General features: G+C 34.7%; 1 protein-coding gene across 3 annotated transcripts in view; it reads left to right on the top strand.

Annotated features, from left to right (window-relative positions):
- The window catches only part of CAB39L (calcium binding protein 39 like), a 117,925-nt gene that overhangs the window by 40,838 nt on the left and 52,994 nt on the right, over positions 1–24,093 (top strand). For 2 of the 3 annotated variants that reach the window (XM_079137678.1, XM_079137679.1), the window contains exons 3-4: positions 19,237–19,379; positions 22,541–22,705. In XM_079137678.1, coding sequence (XP_078993804.1) covers positions 19,278–19,379; positions 22,541–22,705 — 267 coding nt within the window. In that variant the 5' untranslated portion in view covers positions 19,237–19,277. Of the gene's footprint in view, positions 1–3,710; positions 4,214–19,236; positions 19,380–22,540; positions 22,706–24,093 lie in introns of those variants that run through there. The other variant, XM_079137677.1, reaches the window with a different exon arrangement.

The raw sequence follows: 24,093 nt of genomic DNA, 5'->3' as shown, positions 1-24,093 counted from the left end.
TGTCTTGTGGTTCTATCTGTTGATTAAATTAGCTTTTCCATGTCTTCATTTCTGAAATATATTATTTCTGTACTTTGATAGTGTTGCTCCACTGTCTTCTTAGGAGCATTGTTTCTGATGTCTTCTCTCATTTCCTTCCTTGTTTCTTTGTATGTAATGTACTTTTTTATCTTAAAACACTTTAAATATTTTTTTTTTTGGTACCAGGGATTGAACCCAGGGGTGCTTAACCATGGAGCCACATCTCCAACCCTTTTTATGTTTTTATTTTGAGACAGGGTCTCGCTAAGTTGCTTAGGGCCTCACGAAATTGCTGAGCCTGGATTTTGAACTTGAAATCCTTCCCCATCCTCCCGAGCTGCTGGGATTTCAGGCATGTGCCACCGTGCCCGGCTAAAACTGTTCTTAAACAATTGGGTTATGATATGACTTGGTATTGTTTTATGTTTCTGTGTTTATAATTTGTAAATTCACCATTTTCATAATATTTGAAAAATGTGAGCCATTTTTTTCTTTCAGCATTGTCTACTGTCGCCTCATCTCTCTCCTCTCCTCTCAGGTTTCCAGTGATAAATTTATATTTTAGGCTGCTTGAGGTTTTCCGGTAGTTCAGGGATGCTGTGGTTTTTGTTTTTTAATCTTTTTTTCAGTGTTTTATTTTGATACCTTCTGTTGCTGTCTACCGGTTTAGTAGTCATCTCTTCCGCAGTGTGCAGCCTGCTATTCATCCCATTTGGTGTAATTTTCACTGCAGAAATTTAATTTTAATCTGTAGAAATTTGATTTGGATCTTTTTTACATCTTCTGTGTCTGTCCTTACCATACTTTTTTGTCTTATGCCTGCCTTCTTGAATCTATGGATTATAATGGACATTTCAATATTTTTCTACTAATTCCATTATTTGTACATTTCTGAGTCTGTGTCTATTGATTGATTTCTTTCCTTATTATGCATTGTATTTCCTTGCTTCTTTGCATGCCAGTTTGTTTTTTGTAGTGTTGGGGGGTCAAATCCTGGGTATGCTAGGTAAGTGCTCTACATTCCCAGCTCTAATCTGGTAATTTTTGATTAGAAGCGAGATAGTGTGAATTTTATGTTCTTGTGTGTTTGATTTTTAAAAATTTCTTTTTTTATTAATAAATTTATTTTTATTGTAAACAAACAGGATACATCTTGTTTCTCTGTACATGAAGTAGAGGCATACCATTTGTGTAATCATAAAAATTTCTATAAATTTTTTTAAATTCTACTTTAGGATCCGCTAAATTATTTGGAAAGAATTTGATCCTCTCAAGGCTAATTTTTAAGCTCTATTACAACGGACAAGAACAATCTTTAATTTGGTCCCACTACTAAAACAATTTCCTTCTGAGTGCTCAGCGTGATTTTCTGTATATTATGAGATGTCTTTACTCTTGTGTTGAAAACATGACATTCCCATCCTAAAACATGAGATTTAGGAATTACTCTACCTGCCCTGTGCGTGGTTCTTTACCCGGACTTGAGTTTCCTCACAGACATGTGCCACTCAGCTGTCCCATGAAGATCTGAGAGAACCCTCTTCATGTTGCCCCGGCCCTCTCCACAGCTCTCTCCTCTCTGGTACTCATTTTGTGAACTCTAGTCCCATTGGCATTCCTGAATTCTCAACTCAGGGGGACTGCTGTACCTTTTGGGCTCCCCTCTTGCCTGGGGCAGTTGTTAAAATGTTTCTTTTCCTCTCTCACGCATTACTGCCTTGTGTCCATTGTCTGAAATGATCATTTTGTATATTTTGTCCAATTTTTTTTTTGTAAATGGGAGAGTAAATCCAGTCTGTGGTTTCATCATACATATCCTGAAGCAGAAGTCCTGTAATTGTACTTTTAATTCTTTTCTGTACAACTTCTCTGAGGAGCTAATACATTAGCAGAATTTTAGAAGAATCTTTTGTTTTTCTTTTAATTTTCAAGCATTAACTGACATTTTAAAAGAACATTTTCTTATTTGTTGAAAAGAATTTTGGTGTATTTGTTGAAGATTTTAAAAATAACTTCTTATTGTGTAGTAGTCAGAGAATATAGTTTCCCAGTTTTAAAATGACTTTAAAAAAATTAACCTTGTGAACTGGGGTTGTGGCTCAGTGGTAGAGCTCTTGCCTGGCATGTGCGATGCTCTAGGTTTGATCCTCAGCACCACATATAAATAAATAAATAAAATAAAGGTCCATTGACAACTAAAAAATATTTTTAAAAAAATTAACCTTGTGGTTATTCTCAGAACCAATCTTACAAATTCCGAGTTTCTTTGTATTCTCTAGACTATAATCCACAATACTAGGTACTTAATACCCCTTATTGATTTAGGATAATTACTATTTAACATCTCTTTAAAAATAGGAAATAAAATTTTTACTAAGCTACTGATTACAAGAATAATTAGCAGAGTAATCTCTAAACTTCTTTGATGACTATTTCTTAGGTGTTAAGAAACAACAAAATTACTGCATAATATATTTAAATTCTAAAACACTACTTTACATAGCCAAATTTTAAAATCTATATTTTAAACCCAAATTTTATTTGCTTATTTTTTCTTAAGATGTATAAACAACTATTTACAAATATTTACCTTTTGCCTTACTTAAACTCATATTTTTCAGAGATATTTTAGTTTTGCAAAGGGTAAGATTACTGTGTTACTTAATAGGTCTAATAACAGGGGCTAGGGATATAGATCAGTTGGTAGAGTGCTTGCCTTGTAAGCACAAGGCCCTGGGTTCAATCCCCAGCACTGTAAAACAAACAAACCAACAACAACAAAAATAGGTATAATAACTACTTCTATTAGCTTTGTAATTGGGAGATTTGTTGGAAAGGCCCAAAATGTTTTGTTTTGAAACTGATAGTGGAGATGGAGAACCTGAAAGTCTTTGGGGCTGGAATGGAATTCTGAAGCAGCTCTGACCAGCTTCCATACAGAACGAGGATGTTTTCCAAGCTGTGTACCTTGCCTTCTAATTCAGAAGAATCCTTGCAAGTGCCATCTAAACCTGTCAGCCACCTTCTCATTCAACTTTCTACCTAATTCCTCATCCTCAAACCTTGTAGAGAAATTGAGATATTTTTCTCTGTGGTTATAGATGTTTATTAATTTGAAAAATAAAATTAGCCATTGTAATTCTCACTGAAAAGTTAAAATGCATCCTGACCAGTAGTGCTCAGAGGGGGAAAAAAATCTTTCTTTCCAAATGAAATAATGACATCCAGTTTGCACAGACATGATTAAGCTGGTCTATTTAACATTTTTTGGTGTAATTTTCTGTGTTCCTTATAATTTTCCCTTTATAACTGCAAATGTTGGTCTGAGTTTCAAAACATATTAAGAATTCATTAATTTTTCATAAAATTAAACTGTTAAAATTAAATTATAAATACTTAACTCCAAAATTTTCTTTGCTTTTTTATGTCCGGATTAAGTTCATAGTGCTTGCATGTTTATTTGCTCCACTTTCTTATTATGATTGGGAAGAGCGACTTCCCTGAGGAGCTAATACATGAGCAGATGAATGCTATTATTACTATCAACATGCCTTTGTTGGAAACCTTATTTACATTTTTACCAGTTTAATCAGTTGACAAAACTTTATGCATGAACACATTTAAGATTTACAGAGCAGAATTGATAAAATTTTTTTGTTTATTCTTAGACTTTTATCCCCCTCCCAGCCCCCCAAGAATTAATTTTGCCTCAGCTTAATTGCATTCTTGTGACGTTACACAATCAGGGAGGGAAAAAAGAGGGAGCTGTGACTGTGTGGTGTGTATGGAAAAGTGCATGTTAGAAGGAGAGGAGGACAAATAAGCAAGCTGGTTTGACCAGAAACAGAACTGCCTCCTGTGACAGATTAAGAGACAAGCAAAGCTTGGAATCTGAGAGCAAGCAGAGTGGAAATTTACAGCCGCTCTCTGCGAGTGTTCAAGTGATCATTTTCTGCTAACGTTTTCCGGTGGTAACTGTTACTCTTCAAAGAGAGAGGCAGAAAGTCAAGTAGGAATCGTGCAAACTCTTTTCTCTACCACACTTGGTTAATAAGAGGCATCCTTTAGTAAATGGAAGATAAAGACTACTTCATCTAAAGTGCTTTGAGCCCAAGAAAGAGCTGTCTTCAGCACCTCACCATGCGTCTACTTTCTGTTGTGTAGACAAGCCTCCGAGTTTCTATACCATTTGGTGAGTAGCAACAACGTTGTCTATACCAGTTTGGGTTGTTGAAAGGAATTAATGTGATACTTCAGCTTTTCCTGTTCCACAGTTATTGCTTATTTTATTTTAAATGATGCTGTTACCTTATTTCTTTGTGCATGATGAACTGCTGTTACTAGGAGAGGTTTGAAAAAACAACTACAAAACAATACTTCTCTGTTGCCTAAGGCACTTGAACCTTTACCAACTATTCTGTGTCCATGGAATATCTTATTTTGGAAATGGGTTTTTATTTACAAAAAGCTTCCAAAAATAAAATAGTGGCAGAATACCAGTTTTTGTGTTTCTCTTTTTTAACTGCATGAAAATTCAAAAGTTAGGCTTTTCTGTATATTGTCAGTAAATTTAAAGTTATCATAGTGATGTCTGGTTTTATAAGTTATTACGAATTACATAATTCTCTCAATTCATATTAAAATATTGGATGCTATTAAAAGGATATATAATTTAAATATTGAATACTACCATGAGATCCAATGAGTGACACCTGATTTTTTCCAAAGTTCTGTAAGGAAAATAAAAATTTAACGATTTACCTTTAAAAATTACTATTTATATAAAATAAATGCACACAGATGTCTAAGTTAAGGACTAAAGCCGTTATTTTGTTCTTATAGCTGATACTAAGCTCTCATAATCACATTGTTCTGAAGAACTATTATAACCAGGTGTGTGTGTGTGTATGTGTGTGTGTACATACAGAACAGAGAAAAGAAAAACAAATTCTTAGAATATTTACTTTCATTCCAATAAAAACCTTCATTTGTATAATCTTTAGGTAGACTTCACGTTATATATATTTTTAAAGGTGTCAATCAATAGTGTGTGTAATCATTCTATAGGAGGAAGTATGTATCGTTAAATCCTACATTAAGTCATTGCATAAAGATATACCCATTCTAAACAAAGTTTCTAATCTACCTGTGCTGGCTTCAAGAAACCTATGTCCTCAGTTACTGATTCAAGTGACTCCTTTAAAGCAGAATGAATTAGCTAAAAGGAAAACTTTTGTAGCGTATCAGTAAAATGCATTATAAGGGTCTGCACCTTAGATATAAAATGGCTGTATGTTCTTTAATATTTCCTCTAGGTGTGCAGAAGCCTGTAGAACAGGTTTTGTTTTGTGGAATTTTGTGGGTTTTTTTTTTTTTTTTTTTTCCTTGCCTGTTGACCTAGGTGTAAGAAGCAACTCACTCAGCTGGTCTGTAGAAAGCTTTTCTGGACCAGTATCTTACACTTAAAGTCCAAAGTAGATATAATAGACATACCACAAACTTTTATTTCTTTATATAATTTCCTACACTCAGTTCTTAGAAAGTTTGCATTCATCTTGACAATCTTCAGAAAATTTTATTTTAAACTAGTCATTAAATAGGGTTACCTTAGTGATGGCACCATTTCTTAAGCCCACAGGCATGTACATATGGATGAAATAAGTCATCCCTTATTTACAAATGCTTCGTATTTCAGAAGTTTGTGGGCTGTTGGGAATTTGGAACTCATTTTCCCTGGGAAACAACATATCAAGAGGCTGCTGGACTTTTATTATAGCCTAAGAATATATTTTATCCATACTATAGAAAGACCATTGCCACCTTAAGGGAGATTAGAAAATCTATTTTAGTGATGAAACTTAATAAAACAATTAAATTGAAGAAGACATTATTATTTATCCCAATATTTTTATCCTAAATATTAATGCTTGAAGAAAAGCAAGTTTAATAAGAGTTGAATGGTATTTGGAAGGATGCTTATACATAGGATTTCTAGTTACTTTCATGAGCTTCCAAAGTTGATTGCACTGTTTATGATTCAACGATTTCTTTTCTTTGCTACAGGAATATATATATATATATATATATATATATATATTTTTTTTTTTTTTTTACAGGAAAGACTGAACAAAACTGAATTCTAAGTTTCTCTTATTAATTCTGTTGTATAAAAATAACCATTTGTGAGTTTCCATGAGATCTGATTCTTTCCTTATAGTTATTAGTTTTTAAAAATCTGACCTAGCTTCAGATCTCTGCTATAAATTGAAATTATGAAATCTAACATAAAATCATCATTCATTGACAACATTAATAGTTAATAAATGTAGAAAATTTTAGCTCCAAAAAATGGCTAGAGCTGTCAATGGAAACATTGCTGTGAACCTAATAAATGCAGTTATTAGTTCTTTCTAGAACAGTAGATAATAATAAATATATTAATAGTGGTATATCTTCCTAACTTCATATATTAATTCTATTTTAAAATTTACTTCTGTGTTACATGTTTTAAAATTGAAAGACTAATTATTAAGGGACATGGGTTTCTCTTATAAAAGCGTTTTTATTCTGATGTAAGGCTAACCACGTTTTCCAGATGAATGAGAATTTATTACCTGTGAAGCTAATTCTGTTATAATTTTGGAGGGGGTGGCCTTCTTGGATATAGCAAATACAGTAGTGTATTCTTAAAAAAATATTTAAGTTGTGCACCATAAGATGGGCACCATATCTTTATTTATTTATTTTGATGTGGTGCTCAGGATCAAACCCAGTGCCTTGCACGTGTGAGGCAAGTGCTCTACCACTGAGCCCCTCAGGTGTATTTTTTATTTTAAAGTTTACATATAATCAAATGCATGCATTTTAAAGGAAGGGTTCAATTAGTATTGACAGGTGTGTATACTCATGCAACCATCATCCTATTGAGTCTTTAAATATGAATCTTATAGACTCATTTCTTTGCCATTGATGCATTTTTATTGCACTTATTTCTATCTTTGAGTCCTATTTGGAATATAGGTAAAAGAATGTTAAATTCTTGAAACTTTTTGAATTTTTTCATTGTGATGGTAGGCTTATTTTAATTTTTTTGCTTTAAAGGAAGTAAAAAATGTGTATATGCCTTAAGTTTAAATTAGTGAGTTGTAAGATACAATTTTGGATACAGTGTTCCTCTCTGACTCATTGCTGATTGTAAACTAAACTATGTGAAGGAAAAGAAGATTCATTTCTTAGCTGACTTTCTTATAATATGTTAGCAGTTTGTACAGGTACTTCTTATGGTTTTACCTGTTGAAATCTTGAGATTTCTCTTGATCTCACAGATAAATTTCCTACTCCCACAAATTTTCTGGGGAAACCTTTGAAAGTCAGAACTATTATACAACAGGACAGTAGGAAGTTAGACATAAGGGTCTGGAAATACTCATTAGCCACATACAGACATTTATTCCCCTTTGAAATATTTTAAGTGGAATAATAACTAGGGCATTTAATGCCTTGAGTGACCTCTTCCCCTGGGTACCCTTTTCTAACACTCATCTCCATATAAACCACTCACTTAAATGGTTGGTTGACATTAGGCCATCTTCAGTGATGCTCACACACACGTTAGGGATATGAAACATTTTCCTGTGTATTAAGAAAGGGAATGCTGCCAAAACCTACTACAAAATCTACAGGGCCTGGAGGTCCTTGGGAGCAGAGCTGAAAGATCTTTTTTGATTTTCTCTCCCAGAATCTGAGCCAAGTACTACTCTTCATGAAACTTCATAGCCAAAGAAATCATATTTGACTAATGCTTTGAAGAGCCATGATGATCAGATATTCCACAGTTTGAACTTTAAAAGATGGTTGTTTGTTTACTCATTAAGAAAATAACTTGAGAGAAGGTATTTCCAGTATAAAAACATTTGCATGGTTATTGTACAATTTGGAAAAAAAAATATTTGAGGGAAGAAGAAAACTAAGCATCCATAGCTGACTTATCCAGAAGCAATGACTATTAAGGTTATAAAAAATTTTTTTTCTACATGTAAGCTTTATCCTTTTTTGCTTTTGTTTGCTTGCTTTATGTAGCTGTAGTTATGATCTATAGCATGGGATATGTTTCTAACATGAACATTTTCATTCTATCTCACATTCTTTGGAAATGTTTTCGTAGCGATAAACCATGTTTCATCAAACCTAATATTGTAATGCAAATGATTACTTCCTGTACCACCAAGTCAGGGAAAAACTGTCATAGGGTAAAGTGCCATCAAGTACAAGACACACCTAAATTTCAGAGATGTAAACATGTAAGAAAAAGAAATTTAATTGAAAAGTCAGTGACATGCACTAATAGCACATCAAGTAAATATATCACAACTTGTTTAATTATCCTCCTTTTTTAGACATTTAGATTGTTCTAAAGTTTTCACCATTAACATTATAAAACACATATTCCCATACAAAAATAACTCCTTATTTTAATTTTCCTAGGACAGGATGTCAGAGGTAGAATTACTCTAAACTCATAGGCTGGGAACATTTTAAGGTTTTAGAACCATAGGACCAAATTAATGTTCAATTTATGTTCCCACCAATAAGAAAGATCCTGTTGCATCACTCCATCAAAAGATTTTTGTCAAAACAACAAAAAAACCATTATATAATGGACAAAATAGTCTTTCACTTTGAGTTTGTATTTTTTTAAGTTACAGAGAATGGTTAAACATGTAGCGTGTTTGTTAACTATATTTCCTCCTTTGTAGTTTTTCCATCATCTATATATTTTTTTCCTTAATGAGATCTCTTAAAGAAATCTAACTTTGGATTGTGCCAAGGGGAGTGAGGGGAGAAGTGGGGCAGTGGGGATGGGGAGGACAGTGGAATGAGACAGACATTATTACCCTGTATACATGTGTGATTACACTACTGGTGTGATGCAGCACCATGTACAGCCGGAAGAATGAGAAGTTATGCTCCATTTGTGTGGAAATGCATTCTACTGTCATGTATAACCAAGTAGAACAAATTTAAAAACTAAAAAAAAAAAAAGAAATCTTTTTTTTTTTTTTTTTTTTGGTACTGGAGATTTAACTCAGGGGCATTCAACCCCTGAGTCACATCTCCAGCCCTGTTTTGTATTTTATTTAGAGACAGAGTCTCACTGAGTTGCTTAGTGCCTTGTTTTTTGCTGAAGGGGGCTTGGAACTCGAGATTCTCCTGTCTCAGCCTCCTGAGCTGCTGCGATTACAGACGTGGGCCCAGCTGACATCTTCTTTTATAATGATGTTAGCCCCCTGTTTTTAATGTCCATGTCACAGAATTCTGTTTGTTTGCTTGTAATTTTTGTTATTTTATATACGGAAATTCAAAATTTTTGTATTTGTGGCATATTTCTTTTAACTTTTATTTGTCAGTGTTTTTCTTGGAGATTTCTTTCATCACAGGGCTGAGGATATAGCACAGTGGTAGAGGGCTTGCCTAGCTCATGCAAGAACTTGGGTTTTTTCCACAAAACACACATATGCACACACACAAGATTTATTTCATCTCTTCTAAAATTACAGAAATTGGGCAGGGCATGGTGTTACAGTGTGCTTATCATATGAGACCCTGGTTTCAACCCCTAACACAAAAAAATAAATAAATAAAATAAAGTAAAATTTGTTATTCTTTTTATTTAGTACTTTATGATTAAATTCAGTTACCTAAAAAAATTTTTTTGGACTTGTAACTAGAACTGTACCAAACCATGAACTTTAGGAGTAATTGATGTTTTAATAATATTCATATTTTATATTCAATAACAAAAAGTTAAAACCAATATTCTAAAGAAACTCTTAAATGCACAAGTAGACATACACAAGAACATGTGATACAGTAATATTTGTAATAGTAAAGAATTAAAGACAGAACCTGGAGAATAGGTAAATACATTATGGTATGATCATAAATAGGATATGTTATAGCGATTGCTTCAGGTGTTTTTATTTTTAAGCTGGAAAGTAATAGGAAGCTTTTACATTGTTCCCAGTCCTTTTAAAAATATATCACTTGTACAATCAGAAAAATGAGAAACTATACTCCATTTATGTATGATTTATCAAAATGCATTCTACTGCCATGTATAACTAATTAGAACAAATATTTCACTTAAATGATTAACTACTTAAATATTTTAGTCAGCTCCCTGGTGCACACCTATAACCCCAGTGACTCAGGAGGTAGAGACAGGGCCAGCCTTAGCAATTTAGGGAGACCTTAAGTAATTTAGTGAAACACTTTCTCTCAAAAAATAAAAAGAGCTGGGATGTAACTTAATGGTAAGCACCCCTGGGTTTAATGCCTGATGCCAAAATCAAACAAATAAATAAGTATTTTTAAATTAATTTTTTTATTATTAGTTAAGTATTAAGGTCAATTATTAAATTAAATTGTTTAACTTAAAATATTAAGGTGGAAAGTCCTATTGAAGGATTTTTAAATTATTATTATTTTTGATAGATGAATCATAATTATGTACATTTATGGGGTACAATGTGCTCTTTGATGGGGCTGGAGATGTAGCTCAGTTGGTAGAGTGCTTGCCTTGCATGCACAAGGCCCTGGGTTCAATCTCCAGCACCACCAAAAAATAAAAAGTCAGTGTACTTTTTGACATGTATACAATGTCTAACAGTTAAACCAAGCTAATTAACATATCCATCATTTCACTTATCTGTCATTTTTTTATGGTAAGATATTTGAAATTTACCGTTTAAAATATATACTGTTACTGACGAGTAATCCTACTGTGCAATAAATCTCAAAACCTGTTCCTCTTGTACATCTGAAACTTTGTACCATCCGATCCACGACTCCTCAGTCCCTGCCTTTTCACCCTACTGTCCTCTGATAGCCGTCATTCTACTCTACTTCTGAGTTCAACTGTAAGTAGTAGTAGTGGAGGTAGTGGTGGTGGTCCTGGGAATTGAACCCAAGGGCACTCTATCCCTGAGCCACATCCCCAGCCCTTTTTATTGTTTATTTTGAGACCGGGCCTCCCTAAGTTGTCCAGGTTGACCTTGAACTTGAGATCCTCCTGCCTCAGCCTCCCAAGTTGCTGGGATTATAGGTATGCGCCACCGCACTCAGTTCAACTGTTTTAGGTTCCACATATAAGTGCGATCATGCAGCGTTTGTCTTTCCGTGCCTGACTTATTTCACTTAGCATAATGTCCTCCAGATTCATCCAACTTGTCTCAAATAACAATGTTCCTCCTTTTTGAGGCTGAATATTTATTTATGCCACATTTTTATATACATTATTTACATATATATTATACATTATATATTTATACATAAATGTATATATATTATTTATATGTGCTTCATTTTTTGTTCTTTTCCTTTTATTAGAGCACTATAGTTATACATAATAGTTGGGTTTGATGACAAAGTCATACACCCACGAAAAATAATTTGAATCTGTTTCAACCCCCTACCTTCCCTTCCCCCTCCCCCACACTTCCTTTACCTTCTAATCTTTCTTTTGCTTGTTTATTTATTTTTGATTGGTACTTTCTATATACACATAAAGGTAAAATTCCCTGTAGTAAATTTATATATGCATGGAACATGCTTTTGTTAAATTCGTTTCATTTCCTCCACTTTTCCATCTTTCCTCCCCCCCCCCCCCCCACCTCCTCCACTGATCTTCCCTATGTATTTATGATATAATCTCCCCCCGGGCCAGCTGCCTTCTTTCCCGTCTTTTGCTCTAGCTTCCACATATGAGAGAAAACATTCCACCCTTGATTTTCTGAGTCTGGCTTATTTCATTTAGTAGCTGTTTTCCATTTCTGTCCATTTACTGGCAAATGCTATTATTTCATTCTTCTTTATGGCTGAGTAAAATTCCTTTGTATATATATATATATATATATATACACATATACCACATTTTCTTGATGCATTAATCTATTGATGGGCATCTGGACTATAATTTAGTCCTGTGAATTGTGCTGCTATAAACACTGTAGTGCTGTATTGCTGTGGTATGCTGATTTTAGTTCTTTTGGATAAATACCAAGGAGTAGGATAGCTAGGTATAGGGTGGTTCCATTCCTAGTTTTTTGAGGAATCTCCACATTGCTTTCCAGAGTGGCTGTAGTAATTTGCAGTCTCACTAACAATGTACCTTTTCCCCCCGCATCCTCACCAGCATTTATTATTATTTGTGTTCTTGATAGCTGCCATTCTGACTGGAATAAGATGAAATCTTAGTGTAGTTTTAATTTGCACTTCTCTGATTGCTAGAGATGTTGAACATTTTTTCACATATTTGTTGACCATTTGTATTTATTCTTTTGAGAAGTGTCTGTTTAGTTCCTTTGCCCACTTATTGATTATTTACTTTTTGGTTGTTGAATTTTTTGAGTTCTTTATATATTCTGGATATTAACCCCCTCTCAGAGGAACAGCTGACAAAGATTTTCTCCCATTTCTTTATCCGTTCATCTGCTGATAGGCATCGAGGTTGATTCCGCACATGGGCCGTCATGAACAGAGCTGCGGTGAGTGTGGGACTGCACATCCCTCCTCAACGTGCTGATTTCACTTCCTTTGGGTACATAGCCACCAATGGAATTGCTGGGTCAGTTAGTAGGTCTAGCATTTTGAGGAATTTTCCTACCATTTTCCATAATAATATAAAAGTTCCCTTTTTTCCATATTCTTGTGAACACTTGTGTCTTTCACCCTTTAAATTTTGATTAGCTTGTGTCACGACCCATTTGTGTGCCAACTACTGTAGCCAGGATGATGGAATACTCTGGCATGACTGGGTCATATTCCCACCCTTTTGGTGGGATGGGCTAGGAAGCACAGCAGACAGATCTGTCACCAGAAAAAACAGGGACCAAATTAGCTTCAGAGATTTTCTTCTTTTCTTTTACTTCTCTGATTCAGTTATTTCTTCTTCTATCATTATTTCCATCCTTTCCTTGGAGGTTTTAGGTTTCTTTTTTAACTTCTTTGTTCAATTCTTATTTATTTTTATTCACATATGAATGAATTATAATTGTAGATTCTCACCCTCCTACATGTCCTGCCAACAATATAAAGGCTTCCTTTCAAGAACTATTTCTGATTTTTTAGCATTTTGTTGAGCACTTTTTGGGCTTGATTTCATCTCATTATTTGGTTAAATTTTTAGTAAGTATACATAATCTGTTCACACATAAATGATTTTTATTGGATACAGATTTAATTATGAGGTTATAGACTTTCTTTTCCAGAACTCTACAGGCTGTCTCTGTGGTTTAATAGCATTTAGTTTTATGGAAGTCCAAAGACAACCTGATATTTAAGCTTTGCTATTGTTTTTGTGGTTGTTTAAGGTCATTTTGTTGGAATGTTCTTTGAGAAAGGAATTTTTTTGTTTATTTATTTGTTTGTTTTTTGTTTTTGTACTGGGTATTGAACCAGGGCACTTTACCACTGAACTACGACCTCAGCCCTTTTTATTTTTTCTTTTGAGACAGGGTCTAAGTAGTCCATTCTGACCTCAAATGTGCAATTATCCTGCTTCAGCCTCCCAAGTTGATGGGATTACAAGGCATATGCAACCATGCCTGGCCAGTAAATATATTTTTGAATGAATAAATGTGACTAACTTTGTACCTTGCATTTGCTCCAGTTTCCTATAGTGTCATTTCTGCTCTATGCAGATTTGGATTACCAATTGCATTTGGGGCATGTGTATATATATATATATATGTGTGTGTGTGTTTTTAATCCTTTATCTTGGTGCTCTCTCCTCCACCCTTTCTAATTATGTCTGTCTTAGCTTTATCCAAAATTAATTTTAGAAATAACCTTTCCTGTCCAAGTCTGGAGGGCATTTCTCTTCTTGTATTGCTTAAAGAAAAATAAAGAAAACAAAATAGAAACTACTATTTGTTGCTTATTCTTGCTTACTCTTTTTTTTTTTTTTTAAAGCAGTACTGGGGGTCAAACCCAGGGCCTCGTGCATGCTGGGTAAGTACTCTACCCTGAGTCATATCCCCAGCCCTGTTTACTCACTTTTGAAAGTTAAAAGGTGTAACAGGGCCAGTGTCAGTCCATTAACATTTGTGTGCTGCGTGGCCCCCCGTTAGCAATAATGCTGAGGACAGGGTGATGTGCCTGGTCTCAAGTTTTCCAGGCTAGAAGGCATTCATCTAGCAAATTAGTGTGCTGGACTGACATGGCATCTTCTGTCTCTACTGGTGACTTTGCTGAAATATAATGTACAGTCCATTCTTAATACTCTGAGATAGTCTTTAAGGACAAATTACTGTCACCATCTTATCCCCAGAAGCCACTGTTTTCAGGACTCTGCCATTCCTTTTGTCCCCACCTTTAAGCACTTTATCTTTGGCCATGATGGATGGTAGGAGTTAAAGACTTGGAATGAATATGAAATAGTGATTAATAACCTACAGTCCACTATATATGGCCTAATTTCAAAATATGATGTTCTATCTTACTTTCAGAACCTCTTCACTTTACAGATAGGAAAACTGACTCCCAGGCAGGGATGATAACTTCTGAATTTAGTCTGTCAGTCTTGTGTTTGTGTAGCAGGTGGTTCTGAGTGCCAGCTGGTTCACTTCTTTTTTGTTTGTTTGCTGTATTGGGAACTGAACCCAGCGTCTTGAGCATGCTAAGCAAGCACTCTATGACTGAGGTACATCCTCAGGCTTTTTTTTTTTTTTTTTACTTTGAGACAGGATCTCACTAAGTTGCCCAGTTGCCCAAGCTCACCTCAAATCGTGATCCTCCTATATCAGCCTCCCAAGCAGGTGTGAGCCACTGCGCCTGGCCAGTTGGCTCATTTATTTTTTCTTTTGTAATTTTTTTGTAGTCGTAGATGAACAGAATGCCTTTATTTTATTTTTATATGGTGCTAAGGATCAAACCCAGTGCCTCACACATGCTAGGCAAGGGCTCTAACACTGAGTTACAGCCCCAGCCCCAGTTGGCTCATTTCTTAAATAACTAATGGGGTAAACGGTGTGATTGGGGTAGAGGCATACACGTGTCCAGTACAGTTTTCCAGACAGAAAGAAACGCAGTCCCAAGTTGTGACTAAGGGGGAGGTGGTCATTCTGGGAGTAGAGTGGGACTGGACATGGAGAATTGGGCAGGTGGGAAATGTTCTAATTTGCTGGGGCTCTGGGGGCTGGAACTGCATCATTTGATAGTATGAGCTTTGAGTTCCCTCAGAATATGAGTCCTAAAACTGAAGAGTAAAGATCCTATGAAATTTTATGACATTATTATATTAATTTTATGTTAGAGTTATTATAGTAAATAGGTATATTTAAAATAGGGAAATAATTTTAAAAGAATATTATATTAAGAGGTACTATATAGTATTAGACTGTTACATAATCCCATTGCCCCAAAAATGCTTGCTTTTTTCCACTTAATAAACTCCAAAGAGCAGGGATTATGTTTTTCTTGTTCATGGCTCTATCCCTAGCACTAAGCAAGGTATTTGTGCACAGTACTTACTTAGGTTATTTTTTCAGTGGTTAAGTGAATATACCAACAAATGAAAAGTCAAGAGATAATGAATCAGGAAACACTAGCTAACAACTATTAAAATGGAAGTCTGAAAACATAATTTCAACAAATTATCATTAGAATTAGATCGATATGGTAAAAACCAAGTAGAGCAATAGGTAAGGGACAAAAACCATGTCATATCATAAATATGATACCATATCATATTTATGCTCTGTTTTGATGTCAGGGAGTATTTAGTTGAAAAATTCCTACAGTTATATTGCTTTCCCTTAATATGATAGGACTACATGGAGAAAGAGAGCAACTACACAATTAATTCAGCTTCTTTTTAAAAGTGTTTCAGTGCCAAATGTTTGAACACTGAGTATTAAATATTCAAAGAATAAATGTATATTTTAAAATAATGAAAAAATGTGTGACTTAAGGAACCAGAAATGTCTAGAACATGTAGGACAGAATTGTATCTCAACTACTACGTCTTTCTCTTCAGTGAAATAAATCATTAACTATGTCATGAACTTTTTGTAATAACAACTAAACACTGCAGAATACCTTACTGGTCCAAGACCCTGCATAAGGTGTTCCACATACCTTAAATCCTCACAACAACCTAAGAGGAGATGTTATCATCTGCATTTACAGGAAGAGCAGTCTTAGAGAGGTCACATCACATGCCCAGGATCAACCAGATAGTAAGTAGCAGATTGCTAGGTCTGCCCAACTACCCAGTGACTCCATATCTGCCCTACCCCCACTCTACAGAAACATTTAAATGTATTCTACCTTTATTTATGTTTAGATTTGCTTATCAGATGAAAGATTATTAAAGAAAACCTAGGACATCTTATTATTCTTGAATTTTATAAAGAGATATGACACTGTTTTTGGCAACCTTGTACCACTCATAAGGATCACAGTGGGATCTTCATGTATTTTATCTTCAAATGCTGTCAACTTTGTGTTAGCTTTAGAAACTGATTCAGGTTTTTATTGTGCTTTTCAAATTTTTCCTTGGACTTAAAATGAACAAATACTTCTACATACCCTCCCCACATTGGGGAGTTCTCTGGAAACAGGGAATGTTTTTTTAGTTTCCTGTATTGTCATCAAAATTCACACCAACAGTTTTGGTTTCTATTTCATAACATATATATCCCATTGGAATGCTTGATCACAAATAACAAGTACTGATTTTGTTACTTGAAGGAATTTATTGGATGGATCTAAGGTAGTTCACAGATCTGGCAGAAATCCTGGAGAAACAGATTTGGAAAATAAATAGAAATCTAAGAGGATGAAGAATTTGGAAGCACAGTCAAGGTTATATAATAGGAGTAGCTGGCAAGGGGGCTGCTATCAATTGGTGTATGTATTTATGTATAAATATTCTTTCTTCCTTGATTAATTACATTACTGGTTTTTTTATTGTAAACAAATGGGATACATGTTGTTTCTCTGTTTGTACATGGTGTAAAGGCATACCATTTGTGTAATCATAAATTTACATAGGGTAATGTTGTTTGATTCATTCTGTTATTTTTTCCCTTCCCCCCACCCCACCCACCCCTCTTTTCCCTCTATACAGTCCTTCCTTCCTCCATTCTTGCCCCCCTCCCTAACCCTAACTCTAACCCTAACACTAACCCTTCCCTCCCCCCTTTATGTGTCCTCATCCACTTATTAGCCATATCATTCGACTTTTGGTTTTTTGAGATTGGCTTATCTCACTTAGCATGATATTCTCCAAATTCATCCATTTGCCTGCAAATGCCATAATTTTATCATTCTTTATGGCTGAGTAATATTCCATTGTATATATATACCACAGTTTCTTTATCCATTCATCAATTGAAGGACATCTAGGTTGGTTCCACAATCTGGCTATTGTGAATTGAGCAGCTATGAACATTGATGTGGCTGTATCCCTGTAGTATGCTGATTTTAAGTCCTTTGGGTATAGGCCAAGGAGTGGGATAGCTGGGTCAAATTGTGGTTCCATTCCAAGTTTTCTAAGGAATCTCCACACTGCTTTCCAGAGTGGCTGCACTAATTTGCAGCCCCACCAGCAATGTATGAGTGTACCTTTTTCCCCACATCCTCGCCAACACCTGTTGTTGCTTGTATTCTTGATAATCGCCATTCTAATTGGGGTGAGATGGAATCTTAGGGTGGTTTTGATTTGCATTTCTCTTATTACTAGAGATGTTGAACATTTTTCCATATGTTTGTTGATTGCTTGTAGATCTTCTGTGAAGTGTCTATTCATTTCCTTAGCCCATTTGTTGATTGGATTATTTGCATTCTTGGTGTAGAGTTTTTTGAGTTCTTTATAGATTCTGGAGATTAGTGCTCTATCTGAAGTATGATTGGCAAAGATTTTCTCCCACTCTGTAGGCTCTTTCTTCGCATTGATGATAGTTTCCTTTGCTGAGAGAAAGCCTTTTAGTTTGAATCTATCCCAGTTATTGATTCTTGCTTTTATTTCTTGTGCTATGGGAGTCCTGTTGAGGAAGTCTGGTCCTAAGCCAACGTGTTGAAGATCTGGACATACTTTACATTACTGTTAATAAGATAAACATTGGAGGAAATCAGAGTAATCCAAATGTCCACCCATTGGACATTAGGAAAATAAATCATGATATATTTATATAATGGAATACTATATTATTAAAAATATCATAGTAGATCTGAATATACTCATGGAATGATGTTCAGGATATAAAAGTGGAAGAAAGTTGCCAAATATTATGTTTAGTATTCTAATTTTGTTTAAAAAATATTTTTATATGTATAGTAAAAATTTGAAAGGAATAAATATTAAACTGATAATTGTGGTATAGTCATCAATGAAATACTATTTCTAGGTACTTGGATCATGGGAAGTTTTGATTTTTTAAATTATATTTCTGTAGTAGCTGAAGTATTTTAGCTTACAGATGTAACTTAATGAATATTTCTTTACCAGCTAAAGCCTTTGGTTTGGGAATTCTTCCCCTAATACATGACAGCAGTGACAACCATATTTGGCTTTCTCTGCACTATGTAACAGATATTCAGACTGACTAGAATTGATACTTCTTTTCTCCCCCTCCTCCTCCACCATGGTATTATGGATACAAGAGGCTTTTTCATCAGTGAATATGGGCAACTGAATATTTGAAGACTAAATAAAGAATAGATTCTAATTAATTTTACATTTCAATTTTGTGATTACCATGGAGTAGTTAGTGGTATGCTTTTAAATACTACTTTGTGACAGTATATGAATCCTAAACCCACTTGTTTCATGTTTTACTTTATCATTTATTATTATTATCATGACTTGCTAGTTAAATTATTCCTTTCATGTTCTTGCAATAGCCTTATATTTGTGTTGCAGAAAAAATTAGAGACATTGAATAAAAACTTCTAGGTAAATATTTAAAATACCTTTGTTAAGGTATTTTATAATTTGGTATAAAACTTAACTCATTTTAATTTGGTCACTTTTTTTGTGCTGGGGATTGAACCCAGGGCCTTGTGCTTGATAGGCAAGCACTCTACCAACTGAGCTATATCCCCAGCCCAATTTGGTCACTTTTAATGTTACAAATTATTGCTGTTATCAAAGACATTTTGGTATAACAACTTCAGCATATTAGTTAAAGTTATGATTTTTTTTGTTTTTAGCATTCCATATTGGAAGAGGAGAATTTTATATATGAAAGAAAATGCCTTTGTTTAGTAAATCACACAAAAATCCAGCAGAAATCGTGAAAATTCTGAAAGACAACATGGCCATTTTGGAAAAGCAAGACAAAAAGACTGACAAGGTATGAGCTAGAATAATAATGTTATTATTAAAATACATGTACTCCAAAATCCAAATCAAATGTAAAAGCTTAATGAAGAGTCCCAAATATGGTCTGTGTTGTACAAACACAGTATAAGTAAGGTTAAGTTGATTTCAGGTTTATATAACTGGTAATTGTTCAGTCTTTTGTCTTGAACTTTTGGTTTACTGCCTAGGGCTTCTGAGCATCCCTGGATTTCTACAGAGCTTAAAAAAAGACCTCGGGGATTATATTGATATATCATCTTATAGTGACATGATAGGGAAAAGGTTTTATTTAAAGACTGACTAATAGTTTCTACTTCAGTACAACCTCATCTCACAATGTTTTAAGGTCCTAGTGAGCAAAGCTTCCTTAAGGTAGGGTTTTTTTTTTTTTAAGTATTTCAGTTATTCCTTTGAAGTGATATTCATTCCTACATGTTTAATTTCTCTCTAAAGTGACTAGTTTATAAGATTTGAGACATCTATAAAATAAATATCTGTGGGTTCACAATATTTTTCCATCTCAGTGTATAACACAATTTTAAATTCTACAAAGGATGGACAATTATCTTAATTACCACTGAGCCACAATCCCAGTCCCTCGTGTTCTTTATAATATTAAGCCAAACAGGAAAAAATGACCTTCATAAAAGAGTATGTAATTTTAAATGGTAAACGACCGAAGAAAAAAAGCTTCCTTATTTTCACTAGTAGTCAGGGAAAGACCAATTAAAGACATAATAAATTCATATCACACACCATTATCTTGGCAAAAATGGAAAATCTGATGATGTGAAGTGTGGACAAGGATGGTAAGTAGTGAGACCTTCCACTTACTGTGAGTGACAAGTGACAAGTACACACTGATGTATCAGCTTTGGAAACTGATTTAGTATTTTCTGTAAAATATGAAGATATGCATGTGTTAAAACCTGAAGTTCTACTCCTAGGTACAAACTCTAGAGGTATTCTTGAATATCTACACCAGGAAAAAGATGTGAGAATGTTCACAGCATTGTTGCTCACAGGCCCCCAAAAAGCAGCCGTATAGCCATGAATAGAATACTGCAGAGTGACAGAAAGTAAAGAAGTGCTTCCTCCATGCAGCAGCATAGGTGAATCTCACAAATGTAGTGTGTCCTGAAAGGGTACAAATATTACTCCATAAAGTTCAAATTAGAAGAACTAAACTGTGTTGCTTTGGGATGCATATGTAGGTAAGACAACTATAAAGAAAAGTAAAGAAAGGTTTGTTGTGTTCGTCAGCTGTTATTATAACAAAACAACTAAGATAATCAACTTATAAAAAGGAAAGGTTTGTTTTGGCTCACAGTTTTGGAGATTTCAGTCTTTGACTGGGTGGTGCCGTTGCTTCTGAGCCCCTAGTGGGGACAGTACATCATAGCATGAGTGCATGGCATAGCAAAACCATTTTCCCTCATGGCTGGGATGTCCAAACTATAGCAGATGTCATCAAAGACACTATTCTTGACCTGGGTGATGGTCACAATTATATTTGCTTTGTAAGTATTTTTAGCTCTCTCTATAAATTTAATTATTTTTCTGTGTATGTATTTCAAAAGTTAAGAATCTTGCAGTCCTTAATAAAGATTGCTTTAGTCAGACCATAAAAGTATCTGAAAACTTCTTTCTTTAAAAGCAGCGCCTTGGGCTGGGTTGTAGCTCAGTGGTAGAGCACTCACCTTGTGTGTGTGAGGTACTGGGTTCGATCCTCAGCACCACATAAAAATAACTAAATAAAATAAAGTTATTTAAAAAAAATAGCAGAGCCTTGCTGGGTATAGTGGTACATGTTTTGTAATTTCAGCAGCTCAGGACACTGAAGCAGGAGGCTCACAGTTTGAGGTCAGCCTCAGCAACTTAGCATACCTTGTCTCATAGTAAAATATAAAAAGGGCTGAGAGTGTGACTCAGTGGTAGAGCACCCCCAGGTTCAATCCCCAGTGCCAAAAAAAAAAAAAAAAAGCAGTACCTTGCTATATGAATTATTTTTATGTAATTTGTCTTATGTTACTCGTTCCTTTCTTCATTTCCAATAGTTATGGTACTGTACTTTGATAAAACTATACTTCTTTTAAGAGAGAAATTTTAACTGTTAACTAAAATTAGTCTGCCTTCCTTTGCCACCCATATTAGTTTAACAGAAAAAAATGTATTGAGATATAATTCACATACCATTTAATTCCCCATGTAAGGTGTTCGATTCAGTGGTTTTTAGTATGTTCACGAGGTTGTGCAACCATCAACACTAATTCTAGAACATTTTCATCATCACCCAGGAAGAAACGCTGTACCCATCAGCAGTCATTTCTCATTTTCTCCTCCCCTCTACCCTAACACCCACTAGTCTATATTCTGCCTATATGGGTTTTCATTTTTCTTTAAATATAATGAGTTGTTTTATTTTTAAGTTTCACAAATAAGTAAAGTGTGGTGATGGTGTTATGTAAGGAATGCATTTGTTGACAAACTTATTTTTGACAACCTATGATTTCATACTTGGTCCATATCCATAAATGATCAGGAGAATAGGGATTGGTTGGAAAACCAATCTTAACATGATGCATTAAATAAAGTCTAGTAACTGCTGATAAGTCTTTAAAGTGGACTTAATGTAATTTTCAAGAATAAAATTTCACCAGGCACAGTGGCGCATACCTGTATTCAAAGCAGCTCGGGAGGCTGAGGCAGGAGGCTCTCAAGTTCAAAGCCATCCTCAGCAAGGGCTAAGCAACTCAGTGAGACCCTGACTCTCAGTAAAATACAAAATAGGGCTGGGGATGTGGCTCACAGGTCAAGCGCCCCTGAGTTCAATCCCTGGTACCCCAAAAAGAAAAAAAAGAATAAAATTTTTATTTAGTTACTAGAATAATTAGACTTAGCAGTATAGTTAAAGGAAAATTATTTTAATTATGTTGACTAAGTAGAAATATTAGAAATCTTTTTATATAAATTTTAGGACAATTTCCAAAATAACAAAACAGTGCCTACTAGTATTTTTGCATGTTTGTTTTTTATAACTGTACAGTGGTCTTTGATTATAAATTAACGGGGTCTAAGAAATGGTCCTCTTGTTTGTTTATGACCTGAAATTTTTTGTTCTTTTTAACTATTAACATACTTTTTGGTCACTAGGCTTCAGAAGAAGTGTCAAAATCACTGCAAGCAATGAAAGAAATTTTGTGTGGCACAAATGACAAAGAACCCCCAACAGAAGCAGTGGCTCAGCTGGCACAAGAACTCTACAACAGTGGGCTTCTGGTGACACTGATAGCTGACCTACAGCTGATAGACTTTGAGGTGAACAATCTGTCAAAGGATGGCAGCTCTCAGTATTTGACTTTTAAAAATTATTACTGTTTATTATATTAAAAACATTATTTCTAAAACTTCTGAAATCACTTTCATCTTAAAAAAAAGCAAAAAGGTGTACTGTAGTTTTGTGCACTTAGGTAGCTAATAATAATAGATCACATTTGTTGAGTGCTTACTATATGCCAGGTACGTGTCAAATGCTCAACTAATTTAATTCTTAAAACTATCATTGTGGGGGCTGGGATTGTGTCTCAGTGGTAGAACGCTCACCTAGCACATGTGGGGCCCTGGGTTCGATCCTCAGCACCACATGGAAATAAAGTGAAGGTATTGTGTCCACCTACAACTAAAAAAAAAAGAAAAAAAAATATATATGACTATCATTGTGGTTAACACTGTATCATTAGTCCCTTTTTATAGATAAAGAGAACTTAAGGTTCAGAGATATTAAATAATTTGCCCAAAATCACTCAGTTACTGAGACCTTAAGCTAGGATTCAAATGCAAATAGGATCTTCCAAGCCAGTTCTTTTCATTAAAAATATACAAATGATTTAAGAAGTTTGTTAAATGCTAGTAATATTTAATCTCATTTTGAAAGCAGCTGTACCTAATTCACCTAATAAATAAAACAAAAACCTGGAAATATAAGCAATAAATATGTATAAGCATTTTATTATACATGGTATATCTCACTTAGAATTAGTGATTTTTTTGAGTGAAAAAATGTACACATAGGCAAGTTTGGACATGTCTGGTAGGTAATAGAAGTCCTGGTTTTGCTTTGTTTCTGGTTTTATTTCTACCATAATGTGCATGGCAGTTTCAGGTAAGCTCTAGAGTCTCCATGGATTTCTGAGACAGAGGAGATGTGCAGATTTCTCAAGTGAATTGCTTTTAGTTTTGTTCACTGAGCAAAAGGAAGAAAAACTAATTATAGTGATTACTGTGATTAGGCTGAGATAAGGTCATGGCTCAGGGGAAATGTGAGCCCACAGCTCTCTGGGCAGATTAATTAGCTGGAGGAAGAAGGACACAGAGCAAGACTGTTCTGGAGATGTGCAGGGAGGTGTGCTCGCTGGAAATGCAAGACTGAAAGACCTTGAAAGGGCCCAGACTACTCTTCCTTCCTTTCAGATACACTTGTCTTTTTCTCTCGCTCTTTCCCCCCACCCCTCTCTTTTCTATTTCTTTATCTTTGACCTTTATTGACTCATAACATTTTAATCAGCTTTTATGTCACTGTGACCAAAATACCCCAACAAGAACAACTTAGAGGAGGAAGTATCTATTTGGATTCATGGTAACAGAGGTCTCAGTCCATAGACAGCTCAACTTTACTGCTCTGGACCTAAGGTGAGGTATCACATCAT

Source organism: Sciurus vulgaris (genome assembly GCF_902686455.1).
Source record: "Sciurus vulgaris genome assembly, chromosome: 4".
NCBI lineage: Eukaryota > Metazoa > Chordata > Mammalia > Rodentia > Sciuridae > Sciurus > Sciurus vulgaris.
This window is presented reverse-complemented; position numbering and strand designations above follow the sequence as displayed.